The following is an 18,365-nucleotide window of genomic DNA, read 5'->3' as shown; positions in this document are numbered from 1 at the left end:
ACTTTCACTTAGTCATAGGAGCTTAAAGTTGGGAGACCAGTTACTAGCCCCCGGTTAGTGTTCGGCGTCAGCCAAGGTCAAGCCATTAACACTTCAGCCGATCTATAGTTTGACACAGTCAACGGATCGCTGACCAGTTTAAGCCCATTGTGACAGTCAGTTTTCGGTTTTCTCCACTAAGGTGCTTAACCATTCGAGCTGGAAGCAGAATCACAGTGGTTCTCCCTTTGCACACCTAGCCGAACAAAGCGGAACATATGAGGCAAGCACAGGACCGGGGCAACCTAACTATTGACCGAAGAGACAATTCAATACCGACTCATATGAATCAGTATCCGAGAATGTTCTGCCGAGGACTCCATGAATTACCTTGGCTTATGGTGGGTTCGGCTCTAGTTGCAGCCCCCTGTTGATATTGCCAAATCTATAAAGGTGTCCAACGTTGCACTGCGAGACTTATGCTAGAAACACACAAATAGGTAAAAAGTGTCATAGGCTTAGAAAACCAAAAAACTTCAGTAAAAACCTTACATCCGAACTAAGTCAAGTTTTTGGTGCCAACCCGAAAATTGGTCTTAAAATTAGTTTGTGCATCCGTCGTGCTTTAACATGATACATCCGATCTCCATACTTCAAGTGGGTCAGCCTTTGGCTCCAACCTCCTATCTCAAAGGCGGAGTCCTTCTCAGGCCAGTTTACCGAACTAAACTCGACCTGCTTTAGAAAGAAATCAGGCTACCCGGCTATTGACCACACACTCGTGTAGGAAAAAAGGAGTAGTAGAAAAAGACTTTGCAACGACTAAGAAGAAAACACATTTAGGCTCATATAAATTTTAAGAACCCCCAGTTAACATGGGTAAAGGGAGTTCTTTTAACAAACAATGTATGTGAGCATGGTCGATCCGAACAGAAATTAATTTTTTTAAAACTTTGAGCATGAAAGCGACTTAGCTGGTTAATGTGTTCGGCGTTGATGACGCGGCCCGAGCTTATGGCGGGACGAGGTCCGAGCCCCCCAAGCCAGTCCCGAGGTGGCGGAGTGAAAAGCTCGGCACTCCGAAGTGGTGACATAGCACAGACTATGTGTGTGTGTGGGGGGGGGGGACCCCTAGCCCGACCGAGGCGACGGAGCAGGCCGACAGTGTGACGCCGAAGTCCCCGACATGGGTTAGTGAAGCGATGACGAAGCCCCCGGTCCAGCCGAGGTGACGCGGTAGGTCGGTAGGGTGACGACGGAACCCCCACGTCAACATGTCCGTACGCCGAGGTGACAGCGCTGCTCGACCCGAATCATTTACCTGCACACAGAAAATGGTGCAAGCCGGAGATAATAATAATAAAATAAAAAATCGTTGCATAATTAATAATTTATGCAAAGTGAATAATAAAAAGAAATATGGCCCATGCGCCGAACACCCGCCGAGGTAGAACTCTCTCGGCGATGCTGAAGTCCCCGAGGCAACCGAACATGTCGGTATGGCAATTCGACTAACAAGATGATCATGCGAGCCGATTTATGCCGATTGGAACGATGACGTCGGCTTGCTGAATTGATCACGTGCCGCAGTCAAAGTCGATTACCTACACAAGTAAAATAGTACAATCCAAAAGTAATAATAATAAAGGTAATAATATATATATATATATTAAAAAAATCTTCTACTTAATTAACTTAAGTAAAGTAAAAAAATTGGCCTGAGCGCCGGGGTCAGCCCGGCGGAGTGACAACGCGAAGATGCCGGCACAGGAACGCGTGCTGAAGCGATGCCAAAACTTGGTTGGCGCAGGTGGGACGACGACAGCGGCTCGCTGAGGTGGTCGCAGTAGAGGTCAATTATATGTTGCAGCACGTCGGTGCCTTTGGAACCATTGGACAAAAACCTCCACACGCAGTGCCACCCCTGGCAAGCTCCTTGAAAGTCGTGAGATAGCACTTTGATCTTCTCGTGAGGCAAAACACAGCCCAAGGTCCACCTGGGCTATGTATGCATGTTCAATTAAAAGTGAAGGTCCATGAGGGGCAGCGTAAATACTACTATAGACTAGTCGTTAACCCGTGCATTTGCACGGACGCAGTTATAATTATGAAAATGCTAATATTAACAAAATTAACATGAACCAAATATAAATCTGTATATGAACTAAATAGAATAACTGAAATTAATTGCATAGCTAAATAGAAACAACTATGTCTTGAGCCATTGAGATGATGGTTGAAAGTACACAAGCATTTTATTTATTGATTAAAGGTTCATAAGAATGAGAAAAAAGAAGGCAATGTTGTGTTTGTTCAAAAAAATATGGAGAGCAATCTGTGAACGGCGGCGACATGGTTCACACACTTCACACGTCGGTTAGAATGGACATACAAGAATAATGTCAAACAAATAACATACATCAATTTTGAAAAAAGTCTCAAAGATTTTGTATGAGTATGACATTACAAAATATAGTAGATGCTAGATATAATAAGTAAGACTAATGTTGAATGGATGCATCTGGTATCATGCATATACATGAAAGTGGGTGGATATAATAACTCTATATAAGCAAACAAAAGCGAGTTGCACTCCACCAGCAAGCTTCATATGTCTGTACCCATGTCACACCAAGATCGTTCATGATATGGTGTATTAAGCAGCCCTAATATGCTAAATTACTACAAAGAACAAAGATAAGAAATGTTGTGAAAAAACATATCTATATACCTCTAAGATTGGCTGACATTGTTGCCATATCTATCGAAGGCCACCATACGAATAGTCTGAAGCTGGTACACTAATGAGGTGCAGAAAATTGAAAGAAAATATGCAAGCACCGTTTAAATGTTAGTGAAACCTAATGGAGGATAGTGGCCTTGGCCTAACTGATCTTTGCTCCTCTGGTTCTCTAATGTTGTTACAAAGAAACCAAAAATGACATATATATCTTATTCCATGTCATCTAAATTAGGATGATAACTTCAAAAGAAGAAGATCTTATGATTATGTAAGGATGGAAGAGATGTCCAATTGATGCCAAACCAACTCGTAATTTGCACATAGTTCAAACAAAAAATTCCACTTGTGGGCAAAAACCATAGGAAAAAATGTCCTAGTAAATTAATGTAACAACGAATCTGCGCACACTGAAATTTAATTAGTAGACGAAGCATTTATCCCAGCAATCTTGTAAATTATTTACTTTTGTTCTACCATTTATTAAATATCATCTGAAGTGTTAAGAGATATATGTTCCAAACTTGATCATTCTATTCTTGAAAAATTCCAAATATTATATCGTGGCAAGCAAAATCATACTCGACGGCTTTGTGAAACTAAAAAGTAGAAATAACTATAAAAAGATATCATGGTGCATGTCAAATATTTGGTAATAGGTCTATGTGCAAGATATACGGGTAACCACTGCCACGTACGGCTTGTTTGTGTAACATCAATCTTGACAAAAAAAATCCTGCAACTTCCTTAGATTGCATGCAACGCAATGATGGAAATAGACATGTAGTTTTAAAATAAACATTAATTAGCACAACAATCACCTTAGATATCTTGTTAATAGGATGTTCATGAAAAGCGAAGCAACAACCGAATGGCAAGCTTGTACTTAATCATGCCATTTTGGTAAGAGCCATAAGGTTTAACTGATGCCCTTTACATAAACACTTGCAGCCATTACGTCCTTGAAAGAAATAAACATTGGTTAGAATAAATAATGTCAAACTTATATTTATCATGTCCCAGTTATTGAAACTTCACTCCTCAAAAGGCTGCCAACGGACACCAACTTCGGCTTCTCTGATGGTTATTTTTACATAGCAACCTTCAACAGTTTCATCTCTGATGGGTCTTAACTCTTAACACCTCGGCCAGACTGCAACCATGGAAGGATAAATAATCGTTGTTAGCATGGGAGACATATATAAATATATAGTCCGGGTCCGGTACTTAGTGTCCACCACATTGTCGTAACGATATTGGGGCAGGCTGAATTTCAGTCTGCCGAACTGTCTGTGTTTTCTCTGGCCGTACATGTGCAGTTCTTTCCTGATGTACGTGGCCTACATGTACTACACTATCTCATCCGCTCCTTGCTAGCTCGTGCTTTTGGGTGGAGAAAATATCAGGTACGGCAAGATGGATCCCCTCGTGGGGTACCTAGCTAGCTTTAGCAGAATGTTGCCAATTAATGGATTCTGCTAGAAGACGCACATGTGTATGTGGCAAAGTATATATGAAGATCAATTTGATCATTGTACGCTCCTGATTCGTTAAGCCGTGTGACAGCCTCGAGAAAGCACATGCATGTCCATCCAGTGTGTGAATTGATCAGACACCTAGTTACCCTTCACACTGTCGAAACCTAGGCTATTGTGCACACTACAATTTTTTTGTATAATTAAAGCATGATGCTGAAGAAGGAATTGGAGAACCTAATGCTGAGAATATAGGTGTCTCACCATGTAGCTCATTGATCGGCACCGCCCCGACACCGCATCTCTTTGACTCTTTCCTCTTCCAAATCAACGATCTCGCATCGAGAGAAAGATGAGGCGACAATCCCGTGATGGAGAAGCAGAACATGTCACGTACATGCAGCTACCAGGCAGTCACTAATCAGGCACAAATTAGGCTGCGTACATCGGCATCCAAAAAATAGCAAAAGAGATTACTGGAAGGAGAAAGTTTGGAGAGGAGATAGGTTGTTTGCCTTTTCGACTGAGACGCCGGGAGAAACCGCAGCGAACCTTCCTTCTTCCTCAGGACTGGAAGCAGCAACGACCAGGAGATGGAGCGCCGGGAGCAGTTCAGATCAGGCTGCCGTCTTTGCCACAAATTGAACGTGGAGTTCTCCCTAGATTGAGCGTAGAGAAGTTTCATATATATTAACCGTGCAGTTTGTTAGAAAAAAAAAGATTGCACGTGCTGGACATAAATTGAACGTGGAGTGTTCTCCCAAGATTGAACATGGAGTTTGTCCAAAAAAAGAGATTCAACATGGAGTTTGTGAAAAAAAAGAATGAACCTAGAGTTAATCCAGACCGTAATTATTTGGTTCCACCAGATAAACGGCTCGTAAAATCTAATTATCGTGGGAATGTATAGGAAGTCAAGAATTAGTATAGGTAGGTATAGGTATATATATAGATAGATATAGACAGATAGATAGACAGATAGATAGATATAGACAGATAGATTAAAGAAAGGAAAGAGGAAAAGTGCCTCCCTGGCGCCCCTCTGTGTGCTTTGTCCATCAGCGGCAAACGTGAAAAGCAGCAGGTCGCGTGACCCCTTCGAACTCTGCAACTGATTTGCAGCAGCTGGCCAGATTGGTCTTGGGCACCGTGCTGACCCGGTCCATGGCTGTTCCTGGGGCAGAAATCACATATTTAATCTGAGGACGAAATCAAATCAAAATTGACCTGGTTTTGAAAAAAATTCACTCTGCCGACCCTTTCGTGTGGCGCTCGACAGCTAGGCGCCGCACACTACTATGCAGCGCCTCTGCCTTAGGCGTCGCACCTCCTGCCAGCGTGGCAGCCCTGGTCCAGTTGCGGCCCCACAGACAGCACTGCAGCGCCTAAGGCTTAGGCGCCACACTTGTAATGTGCAGTGCCCGTCTCTTAGGCACTGCACATTGACTTAAGCCGCATTGGGCCAGCCCCTCCCAGCAGTTCTTCCCCCTCTTGCTCTTGCTCTGTTTACAGAGAGCGGCGGCGGCGCCCCCTTCGGATCCCCCCCCCCCACACCCCTCTCAGATCTGACGTTTTGAGGCCCGGATTCGATCTCCAATCCCTCCTACTAGGTAAACTCCTCCGTTCCCTTTCTTTTCCTCCGTAAATGCGTTGCAATTTTAGGGATTTGCCCAAGATTAGGTGGAACCTTTGATTTGCTTGGTTTGGATCTTTGTTTGCCCAAGATTAGGTGGAACCTTTGAACCCCCCCCCCCCCACACACACACACACTATATGATTCTTGTTAGTGAAACCTAGATTGTAATTTTTTTAGGTATATATGAGATGCCTAGTTTTGTAGATAATTATGAGATGTTGAGTTTTGTAGCTATATGTGAGATGTTGAGTTTTTTTAGATATATATGAAATGTTTAGTTTATTTGAAATATGAGATGTTGATTTACTTGAACACATATGACATACTAGATATATATGATAACTTACAATAATTTATTCATTGTGTGAGAAGGAGATGTTGAGATTCTTGTAGATGAATACATATGAGATGTTTAGATGAATACATATGAAATGTTGAGTGTTTACCGATATTTGAGATGAACTCATATATGTTTATTGTTTGTAATTTGTAAGGATGGTTTGGCTTCTCGACGATGTCTACGACACGAAACACCGGGCCTACATGATGTGCGAGAAGGAGATGGTAATAACGAGTACTCTAAATATTTTGCAAATTTGCCTTAAGTTGAAATTTACATGCCTTAAGATTTGTCATTACTTGTTTTTTGCAGAAGCTTGAACCTTTGAAGATTCGGTATCACGGGGTCTCTGGTCCTGCCATGCCTTACGATGAGCGGTACACACCGTACATCAAGCAGGCAGGACTACTCCCGTGGATTCTGTTGGTCAGCCGGTCCACGCCGAATCTGAACGCTCCATTGGTGTCCGCTCTTGCTTATCGGTGGAGGCCGGAGATGCATAGTTTCCATCTTCGGACTGGGGAGATGACCGTGACGCTCGAGGATGTCTCGTTGATCACCGGTCTTGCTATTGACAGGATGCCTCTCTGTATGAGCACCGATTCTGATGGGTGGCGCGAGCAGATCATTGCTCTTATCGGTATGGCTCCTACTGAGGCTAAGGCTGATGTAGAGGAGGGAGAAGAGAAGAAGAAGAGGGAAAAGAAAGCAGCCGGAGCTGCTTTCACGTGGATTCAAACTCACTTTGCGACGTGCCCTCCGGATGCCACTGATGATGTGATCCAGACACATGCTCGTGTCTACATGTGGTATGTTGTGTCGAGGACTTTGTTTCTTGACTCCACTGGCAAGAACGCTCCATGGATGGGGCTGAAGGCGTTGACCGTCTTCGATAGCAAATGGAGCTGGGGTTCAGCGACTCTTGCCTACTTGTATCGACAGGTAGTTGGTCTGTTTTGTGATCAACTCATTTCTTCATTAGCAATGCAAGCTTGCTGTCAAGTTAACATTGTTTTTCTTTCATATGCAGCTGGACGATGCGTGTTGCAGGATCACAGATAGTGCAGGCATTGGTGGTAATATGCTTCTACTTTCTGTATGGAGCTGGGAGCGTCTGCCTGTTGGACGCCCGAAGAGCGTCAGGTTTAATCCTTGGTATGAAGATGAACATGACAAATTACGGCGCCCCACTTGGGCTTACAAGTGGGATGTGGTTTCCGAGATGACGAACGATGTCAATCTCATGTACCAGAAGTACGTTGCTGAGTTGGACACGATTACGCCTGAGCAGGTAACGAGGTCATTACTTCAGTCATTTCTCATGTTTGCCAGAAAAAAAGTCACCAATTTTGCATTGTTGCCCTATTTCATAGGTGGAATGGCAGCCATATGGCGCCGATGACAGACTTGGGTACACCCCAGAGTTTAGCATCAACCCGATGTGCTTGCGGGATAGGGATCTCTGGCTTATGCGGTGCCCACTGATATGCAACTGGGCTGTTGAGTTTCATTTGCCACATCGCGTGTTTCGTCAGTTTGGTCTGTTCCAGCCTCACCCGCCGGAATGGGTGGATACGGACAAAGCACTTCATAGGTAAGAGAGCGTATTGACTAAGCATCGTCAGTCCTTCTTGATTTTGCTAATGTTTGGTATTGTACAATGCAGGTTGGACAGGAGAAGGCATCGGAAGATAAAGGACTGGGACAAGCATCATGCTTCGTATGTTACCCGCTTCCAGCTTTGCGTGGAGCAAGCTTGTAGCAGTGCACGCGCCCAGCTTCGTGAGCATAACCCAATTTCTTTTGGTAACTACATACGATGGCTTCTTGAAAATACTCGAGTTGAGATATGCCCGCTAGCATATAATGAGGATATTCTTGAAGAACCCGTAAACTTTGAGGATCTATCAAAGGGGAAGTACAACAGAGATGTCAGGGTAGGGCAAGGAGTCCCTGCTGTTCCGGTGATTAACTATGTGGTAAAGTGTTCCTTCTTTACTTTCCCGTTGGCCGTACTACCCATGTTTGAATGGCTAACGTGTTCATTCTTTCTCATCCGCAGTGCACCGAGATCAAGAAAGCAGCTGATGAGAGCCAGTCTATTCTCGAGAACACACCGGTTGGAAAAGGCAATGATGATGGTTCACTACGAGCATTCCTCAAGGTACATATCGCATTCACTATGAGAGCCAGTCTATGTTGCGGAGTTTGATATCTTCCACACGTGTTCATGTTACAGCGTCAGGCCAAGAAGTTAAGGCGGTTATCGAATCTTCTCGGTTGCCGTGATCCCGAATTTGATGAACCATCTGCCTCTAGGTCTGGTACACCATCAGACCCCTCATCTCACCATTAGGGGGACGATGTGAGTTCCTCATATGCTTATCTGGATGATGATGGCGTGGTCACCCAAGAGGTATGACTAATCCTTTAGATGTGATTCTCACTTGATTACGACGCCGGTCTTCACCATATTGTTTGATTGTGTGATAGGGCCATGAGCTTGATGATGACATGACTTTGGCGGACGCTCAACTTCGGTCCCCATATGTGTTCAAGCCTAGGCAGCCCAGACGCCGGTACACGCCCAATGACTTTGACAATAGAGGCAGCCCAAAGGTGGTCGTAGGGACCTCGCGGATGGCTAGCTTGGATGATGAGGCGGAGGCAGAGGCGGAGGAGGAAGTGTAGGAAGAGGAGCCTCGTCCACCCAGGAAGAAGAAGATTGCCTGCAAGCATGGCACCAGGAACACGCGCGGAAGGCATTAGTGCTTGTGTTTGTTAGTGCTCTTGTAGCCGTTTCATTAGGTCGATGAACTTGTGAGGTTATGTTATATGTTGGTGAATTCTTACTAGTGTGGTATTTGTGTTTGCGAACTAGTAGTAATATTGAATTGTCCTAAATGATGTGATGTTCAAGTTATTAGTTGTCTTTGTTTAGTGTGTCAGTCTACAGTAATTTTATTTATGTTGTAGCAACTTATGTCAGTGCTGCATGAGGCCAAAATGGCATCTGTTTCTGCAGTTTGGCAGTTAACAACACTGCAGCGCCCAACAGACAGGCGCTGCACTGTACTGTGTGACGCCCAACGCCTAGGCGCTGCACAGTACAGTGCAGCGCCCGTCTCATAGGCGTTGCCGACCTGGCCATGGCTATCCAGAGGGCCACAGAAGGCTTTCAGCACTGACCATCCACGAAAATTACCAAGTCATAGTGCAGCGGCCAATAGACAGGCGCTGCACTGTACTGTGTGACGCCTATCCCTTGGGCGCTGCATGGTATAGTGCAGCGCCTGTGTTCTGGGCGCTGCACGGCTGTTTACTGAAAAAACAGAGTTTACAGCACATTCATTTCACCAGAACAACATAATACTTACAATGACTGCAGCATCACAGCAATTTGAACAAACACAAATTTTATGCCGTTGAGTTCATAACTTAAGACAATTCAAACGTTAGTACGAAATGGTTCACGACACATTCATTACAAATTTTATGCCGACGAGTGCAGCGAAGCGAAGTCCCTACTGAGTAGAGCGAGGCCATTTCCCCTTCTTGTCATGGGCTGAGTCCTCCTCTTGCGCCTCGCGAGCCTTTGCAAGCTTTCTTTCCCTCTCCTCCTCACGAGCAAGTTTCGCTTGGCGTGCCCTCTCCTCCTCTCGTTTCTTCCGCTCCATCCTCTCCTTCTGACGACGCTCTTCCTCCAAGCCTCTTCGAACCGCCATTACCGCCTAAGACAATCTTGGTATTGGTCCTTTTTGACATCTTCTGGCACTTCAAGATCTATCCACGTGAAGTACTTGCATAGAGGAGGCGGTGACTGCATACAAATTTTTTGTTAGTGTGGACACACATTTGATAGTAACATTTTACTTCTCGAGCTTACCGGTGGTTGGTCATAGGAGTTAGTTGGAAGTGCACGATCTTAAGCATAGTTCGGGCATACAAAATATCTCCGCCCTTCCATCCATGATTTATTTCTGTCGGTGGACACCTTCACCTTGCAAACATCTCCACACCAACATGGCGGGATGTCGACATCTTTCTCCTTCACCTTGTCCAAAGATGCGTCCTCCCACTTGTTCGGCATGTCTTCTTGGTTAGCACACGGTGGCCTCGTCATGGAACCGGATGAAGCCATGCCTACAAAACCGAGAATTCTTGGTTAACCCTAACCCCCACTTAACAATAACCACAATCCTAACCATAGCATAACCCTAACACCAACATCAAACACACAAAACCCTAACCCTAGCATACTATGAAAGCCTAACCATACCAAATTAGCAAAGAAGCATAACATCATTCAACACAAATTTGCAAATCCAAGCCAAAACTAGGGTTTCCCCAATGTAGCAAGATTTGAGCAAATGTGACAATTCCTATGGATGAAAACGAGGGGATCAGAGGAGATTACCTTAAGGGAGGGGTTGGCTTCGAAATCCACGGTCAAATACTCCGGATCTGAGGAGGATTTGAGAGGGGGAGAGAGGAGGGCAGAGGGGAGGCACTGAGCTTCGGGTTTGTGTGGGGGTGGGGGTGTGTGGGGTGGGGATGGGTGGGAGGGGGTGAGTGCAGCCTAATACATGTCCAGATGTGCAGCGCCCAAGGGTAAGGCGCCACACACCACAGTGCAGCGCGTTGCCCTTAGGCGCTGCACGGCTTGACATCCCAGTCCTGAGAGCAACAGAAGCGTTCCAGTTGGTTTTCGGGCCAAATATTTGCTAAGTCAGTCTGCAGCGCCCAGGGGAGAGGCGCTGGACTGTACTGTGCAGCGCCCAGCAGTGAGGCGCTGCACATTACAGTGCAGCGCCTCTCCCTTAGGCGCTGCACACTGACTTAGCAATTTTTTGGGTCGAAAAGCTACTGGAACGCTCCTGTTGCTCCCTGGACTGGCATGTCCAGACGTGCAGCGCCTAAGGGAGAGGCGCTACACTGTGGTGTGTGGCGTCTCTCCCTTGGGCGCTGCACACCTGGACATGCCAGTCCAGAGAGCAACAGGAGCGTTCCAGTAGCTTTTGCACCCAAAAATTTGCTAAGTCAGTATGCAGCACCTAAGGAAGAGGCGCTGCACTATCTGCTGTTTTCAAATACAAAGTGCTTTTTATGTTTTGTGATTCACATAGATGGCACATGATCATATCCAAATCACATGTAGTAGTCCAAAACACAGAAAGAAGACATAGCACATATAGTAGTCCAAATCACATACTCATACACACATAGCAATGCAGTAGTCCAATCACATAGTCATACACAAACATTGAGCCAAAAGACATAGTCATTTACGTCTCATAGCACATAGTAGCACACATTTTGGTTCATAAGAAGGTCACGGTCCTTGTCCCTTCTTCTTCCTCTCTTCTTCTTCTTCTTCTCCCTCCTTCGACCACCAAGGGAGCTCACCTTCCCCCTCCGTGTCCTCCACCCCCTTCATTGTTTCCATACCTATGGAAATGGCAATATAATAGTTAGTCACACGATGCAAAATGACAACACAAGCATTGAGCCAAAAGAACAAGATCATAGTAAGTCACATACGGCAATGGTCCAATTGAGCCAACTGAACATTCCTCCACCACGGCCGCCGCCAAGGCCAAGATCACCACCACGACCTCTACCACTACCACGGCCTCTACCGCCACCACGGCCTAGACCACCACCACGGGCTCTACCACCACCACTGCCAAGACCACCACCACGGGCTCTACCACCACCACGGCCAAGATCATCACCACGGCCAAGACCCTCACCACGGCCAAGACCGTCACCACGGCCTAGGCCTTCAGCACGGCCAAGACCATCCCCACGGCCTAGGCCATCACCACGGCCTCTACCACCACCATGGCCAAGATCATCACCACGGCCAAGACCCTCACCACGGCCAAGACCGTCACCACGGCCTAGGCCTTCACCACGGCCAAGACCATCCCCACGGCCTAGGCCATCACCACGGCCTCTACCACCACCACGGCCTCTACCACCACAACGGCCTCTTCTAAGACCTAGTTGACTCCCTCTTTGTTGCCTAGTTCCTCGTTGGCTTGCTTGACTTGGTTGGCTACTCGTTGGTTGACTTGGTTGGCTATCATTTGCTTGGCTTGTGCTTGCATCATTTTTCTTTGATCTTTTTCTTGGTTTGGGACAAGTTCTTGTGTTGTGTCCCCGATGACTGCAGTCCCCACAACGGGTTTGCTCACGAGGCTCTTGGAATTGGCGGTGCCGTATTCTCCACCGCCACCACGGCCCCATCCGTCCATGTCACCTCTAAGACGCTTTGTCTTACGTCTTCCCCGTCTAACGACCTTCAATTCCGGGTCCGGCCATAGTTGAACTCCATGATACTCCAGCCATTGTGATTGGTCCAAGTATGGCTGAAACCGGGGAGCCCATGTATTCTTTACCGTCATGATTGAGAACTCGGACTCCCACACGGTAAGAGGGTGATTGACGTCCACATTCCTAACACGGGACGCATTTAACAAGTGCGAGCATGGGAGATGAAGCAACGATGGCCTCATGCAGCTGCAATCACACCGTGTTAGGGAGACCTTGAAAGCGCGGCCTCCGTGTTGGTGCCCATCGTTTGTGGTTCCTCCAGGCTCTTTCACTTCATACTTCCACTCGTTGTCGTCATATAGTACAACTTCTTGGGAGTCTGCCTTTCGTGATTGAAAGTCCAACCATTCTTCAACCTTTGGTGGGAAATAGTACTTGTGCTTATCCTTGTTCTCACCAGCAATCTGCTTATCCGTCTCCATTGAGTACTTTAAAAAGTATCCATTCATCTTGTCAAATGTGTATTGAACTATTGCCGTCACGGGTAATGCACGTACACCCTTGAGCACCTTATTGAAGCATTCTGCCATATTGCTTGTCATTTGACCGTACCTCCGGCCATCTTCATCAAAAGCACGTGCCCACATATTCCTTTCAACAATGTTCCTATTGAGAAATTCAAGACCACCGGGGTCAAGTTTCTTGTGTCTGAGCAATGCATTGAACAATGTGGCAAACCGCTTGTTGGTGAAAGCGAGACAACAATCTTGAAGATCATCGGCCAGCTCCTTGATACCACATGCCCTATAGAAGTTTGCACAAAAGTGCCTCATGCACCATCGATGGTGCAACTTTGTATGTCCGGGAATGTCAACCACCACCGCGTTTAGAATTCCTGGATGGCGATCCGATATGACACAAATTTCCCTTTCAGCCGGTAATACCCTTGTTCTCAACTGACGCAAGAACCACTCCCAGTTATCATTGTTCTCCACCTCAACCAAAGCGAAAGCCAAAGGCAACACCCGGTTATTGGCATCACTTGCTATTGCAACCAATAAAGTGCCCTTGTATTGTCCGGTCAAGAACGTGCCATCAATGGCGATGACGGGACGACAATGCTCAAAAGCCCTCACGCATTGCTCAAAGGCCCAAAATGCATGGCCAAATACTCGGACGGTCCTCCCGTTATGAATCAATGTTTGGTGCCCATGAGGCTCAACCACGTGAACCATGCCTGGGTTTGTGGCGGCCATAGCTAACAACAACCTAGGGAGTCGGTTGTATGCTTTCTCCCAATTGCCATACAACATCTTGAATGCGGCTTGCTTCGCCTTCCATGCCTTGCCGTACGTCAGCTTGTAATGAAAGATGGATTTCACAAGGTCAATGACACTCTTGATGCTCATTATTGGAAGTGTGGATATTTGGTTGGATAACCTGTAAGCAATGAACTCGGACGTGAGTTGTCTGTGTTGTTGGTACACAAGCTCGCCATCCGCATTCTTGTGCCGGCACATGTGAGTTGGTAGACAACTCACTATGCGCCAAGTGGGACCTCCTTTCCATGGCCTCGCACGCACATTCCATGGACATCTTGACACTTCACATTTGACCGTGTGACGCACATTGACGTCCGAGTTGGCCACTTTATGTGGACGATAATGTGTAACCGAATAGTTGTCAAGCCACATCTTCAAATCCAAGAAGGATTCAAACTCACAACCGGGATATATCCCGTTCTTGCCGTCTTACAAATCACGGTGAGAACTTGGCCTAGCTCCAAGAGATATGCATTTGCCACCATCCACAACGGCTTCATCCGCGAGACTAAGATCCTTGAACAATGGTGTCTTGTGGTCCTTCCCGAATACCTTCTTGAATGCTTGGGCCTCCTTCGGCGTGAACCCCTCCTCATCAACTTCTTCATCGGGACCATCGTCATCCGAGTCCGATGCATATGCACGGGAAAAAGGGATGAATTGGTCCATTGTCTCTTGCACATGATATTGGTCGAGATCACCCACATTGTTGTCATGGAGATCAACTTCGTTGTCATCCTCCTCGTACTCATCAGTCTCCTCTTCAAAAGCTTTATTTTGGTTGTTTGGAGTCGGGCTCAATGTTGGCCAATCTTGTTGCATGAAATGAGGTTCACTCATTTTATCTTGGTTAATGGGTGGGGGAGTGCTAGCAACCAACGGGGAGGGGTTCCGGTTCAAGTCTAAATTCAAAGTAGACTCAACCTTCTTGGAGGCAAATAACTCAAAAGCCTTGTCTAGAGATTCGGCAACCGTCTCCTTGTATGCAACCCAACGTTTCTCGGAGTTCACACGCATTGTCTTCCAACGGATGTGCATTCCAAAACCAACATTATGCCTTCCCTCGAACTCAACAACGTCACTTGGGTCCATCCAATTCAAATCCTTCCTCACTTGGTCCAAGAGCTCCGCATAGCTAGGACTACTCTCAAACAACATGTCAAGCTCTTCCGGGTCCGGCTCAACATTGCCTTTCAAAAAGGCCTCTTTATCCACATGATGAACATAAACACATGTTCTCCCCATCCCTACAATAATCAAAAACACACATATATCAAGTAAGTACTTAACAAAAATATTTGCACAAACACACATATATGAATTAATAACCATAACCCCCACTTAACAATAACCACAATCCTAACCATAGGATAACCCTAACACCAACATCAAACACACATAACCCTAACCCTAGCATACTATGAAAGCCTAACCATACCAAATTAGCAAAGAAACATAACATCATTCAACACAAATTTGCAAATCCAAGCCAAAGCTAGGGTTTCCCCAAAGTAGCAAGATTTGCGCAAATGTGGCATTTCCTATGGATGAAAACGAGGGGATCGGAGGAGATTACCTTAAGGGAGGGGTTGGCTTCGAAATCCACGGTCAAATACTCCGGATTTGCAAGATTTGAGAAGGATTTGAGAGGGGGGGAGAGGGGAAGAGAGGAGAGGCGCAAGTCTAAGGGTTTGGGTGGGGTGGGGGTGTGTGGGGTGGGGGTGGGACGGGAGAGAGGGTGGGGCCAGCCTAAGTGGAACATAGACTGTGCAACGTCTAAGAGACGGGCGCTGCACATTACAAGTGTGGCGCCTAAGCCTTAGGCGATGCAGTGCTGTCTGTGGGGCCGGAACTGGACTAGGGCTGCCACGCTGGCAGGAGGTGCGACGCCTAAGGCAGAGGCGCTGCATAGTAGTGTGCGGCGCCTAGCTGTCGGGCGCCACACGGAAGGGTCAGCAGAGTGAAATTCTTTCAAAAGCAGGTCAGTTTGTGATTTGATTTTGTCCTCGGGACAAATATGTGATTTCTGCCGTTCCTGGGATTCTGACAGTACATGGATCTCCGCCAGCGTCTGCGTGTGCTGTGACAGTACACGGATCTCCGCCGGCGTCTGCGTCCACTCTAATTGATTGAGAAGCCATATTTTTCCAAATCCGACCATCCGATCCCTCGCGAAGAACAGCCGCCCAAAAAGTAATGACCTAATTATAGTTCTGCGAACATAGTTGCGAGCCAGGAGTAGTAATATGCAAAGAAGATAATATACATGAAACAGATCGGACCGCAAAAAATATCATCTGACGGTTGATTTTGACTCCCATCAAACCGCGACTATCACCTAGCATGCTCTCAATGTAAGCACCAATGTCGGTGTCAAATCCGGCATATCTCGTATTTGGGGTCCTAAGCGATGGTAACATGGACACAGGATTTTATCCAGGTTCAGGCTCTCTCGAAGAGATAATATCCTACGTCCTCCTTTTGATTGTATTGATATAGGTGTAGTCCAGGGTACATGTATCTACCACGAGATAGTTCTAATGAATATGAGATGATCTATCGACTAGCCTAGCCTGGGTTTATATATGCACCAAGGCCAAGGTTTTAGGAGAGTCCTGGTCTTGAACATCAAGTCTTGTGGAATCCTCCTTGTATACGGCATGGGTTGTCTGAACTGGCCCACGAGTGCACCGCCATGGGGGTCCTCGGCCCGATCCACCTAGTCGGGAGACAACGTTATGAGTATCCCCTAGTCCAGGACACCGTCACCCGCAGTCACTGCCGAGGCGCACCTGCCGCCGCCGCCGCCTCTGCGATTCCGGCCCATCCCACCCCACCGGTGAAGATGCGGAAGGTGGCGGGGGTGAAACGCAAGAAGGCCACCGCAAGAGCTACCACGCCAACACCTCCTCCTATTGCGCCGGCAAGAGCTACCCCTAGGATACCCACCGACGACGTTGCTGCCACCGCCCCCGAGGTGTTCGACGAAATGGGCGCAATGTATGATACTTCGACTTCTTCTAATTGTTTTCACTTTTCGCCATTTGAGCTTGTGCGTGACTTTTTGAGCAACATTGTAGTGCCGGTTTGCATGATGCCACTACCGAGTTCGCGCACATGTTGGACGACAACACCGTCGACATCGATCAAGCCCCGATCGGTATGGTTACAATGAGATGGATGGTGTCGTGCACGGTCACGGTGAGGAAGAAGATGAGGTGGCGGAGGTTGAGGAGGGGGTGTTCGACCAAGCGCAAGCAAAAGGGCGCGCAAGATCGAAGATACACACAATTGGAAGATCAAATCTTGGTCAAGGCCTGGAATGCGGTGTCCCTTGATGCATGCACCGGCACGACCAAACCACCAAGCGTATTGTCAAAGGATAGAGGATCAATTCTTCCGCATGATGGAACAGTATCCCAACATGACACAACACACTTTTAGGTCACTCCAAGGTCGTTGGGACGTGCTCAAGCCGATTTAAAGCCATTGGGCTTGCTTGGAGCAATTCCACAATGCACCTCCAAGTGGCACCATTGAATCCGATTATGTGAGTTTGTTTTCACTTCCCAAGTTGTGCAAATCATTCGTAGCCGTTGAAGTGGTAGCATAATTTGACACTGTTTTTTTATTTTGTAGGAGAGAATTGCGCAAGAACAGTACAATGACATGGAACTTCTGGTGGCAAGTCACTTTAACTAGACCATTGTTGGAAAAAAATCAACATATCGAGAAGTGGAAGTTGATTGGGAAAGAATCCCCACCGGAAAGAGGTGCACTCACCAACATGGATGATGACGTTGAAGATGATGATTGCCCAAGAAACAATAACAAGCCCGATGGAAACAAGAAGGCCAAGGACAAGATCAAGAGGGAAGCGGAGGCATCAAGCGTGTGGGACAAGATAGATGCCATGGTGCATCAAATGAGTTGATGGTGGCCAACACATTGCCGGCAATGAAGGAGTTGGCCGAGAAGAAGGCGCAAGAGAAGCAAGAAAATGGCAATTACTCAATGAAGATGGGTTGCGCAAGGCTGCCATTGAGGAGAGAAAAGCCCTTGCCGAGGAGTACAAGGCCATGGCCAAGCTTCTTGCCGAAGATAACAAGATCATGACTATGAACCGCAATGACATGGACGACCTAACCAAAGAATGGCATGATATGGCAAGGAGAGAGATCGTGAAGGGAAGGATCTAGCGGGCGACGGATGGTGGCTTCAGTGCTGGTGGTGGATCCGGCGCCGGTGGTGGAGATGATGGTCATGGAGGTGGTGGTGTCTTCGGTGGCGGTGGTGGAGAGCCATGATGATGATGTAGGTGGTGTTGGCTTCGGTGGCAGTGGTGGAGAGCGATGACGATGATGAAGATGTGATGGAGGTGGTGGTGGCTTTTGCATGAAGTTATTTTGCGTCATGTTTGAAAACTATGCTTAATTTCCACGCAAAACTATGTTTGATTGTTTGAATTTGAAGCCAATCATCGGAATTGCGGCCGCATTGTCTAATTGGATTTTTTAGTTTGCGGGCTGGCGCGGGCTGCGGCCGAATAGACCCCGCATAGCGGAACCATAAAATATAATATTCTACGATTATT

The 18,365-nt window shown here is 46.8% G+C and overlaps 1 protein-coding gene across 1 annotated transcript; it reads left to right on the top strand.

Moving 5' to 3' along the window:
• Positions 1–7,494: 7,494 nt before the first annotated feature.
• On the top strand, positions 7,495–9,084 carry LOC109738050 (uncharacterized). The gene is made up of 5 exons (XM_073498951.1): positions 7,495–7,764; positions 7,837–8,149; positions 8,233–8,334; positions 8,410–8,586; positions 8,664–9,084. The coding sequence occupies exons 1-4, from the start codon at positions 7,610–7,612 to the stop codon at positions 8,524–8,526; spliced, it is 687 nt and encodes a 228-aa protein (XP_073355052.1). The 5' UTR covers positions 7,495–7,609; the 3' UTR covers positions 8,527–8,586; positions 8,664–9,084.
• The last annotated feature ends 9,281 nt before the right edge of the window (positions 9,085–18,365 follow it).

The sequence above is a fragment of the Aegilops tauschii genome, chromosome 1 (assembly GCF_002575655.3).
Source record: "Aegilops tauschii subsp. strangulata cultivar AL8/78 chromosome 1, Aet v6.0, whole genome shotgun sequence".
NCBI lineage: Eukaryota > Viridiplantae > Streptophyta > Magnoliopsida > Poales > Poaceae > Aegilops > Aegilops tauschii.
Note: the sequence above shows the minus strand (reverse complement) of the source record. Positions and strands in the feature narration are given on the sequence as shown.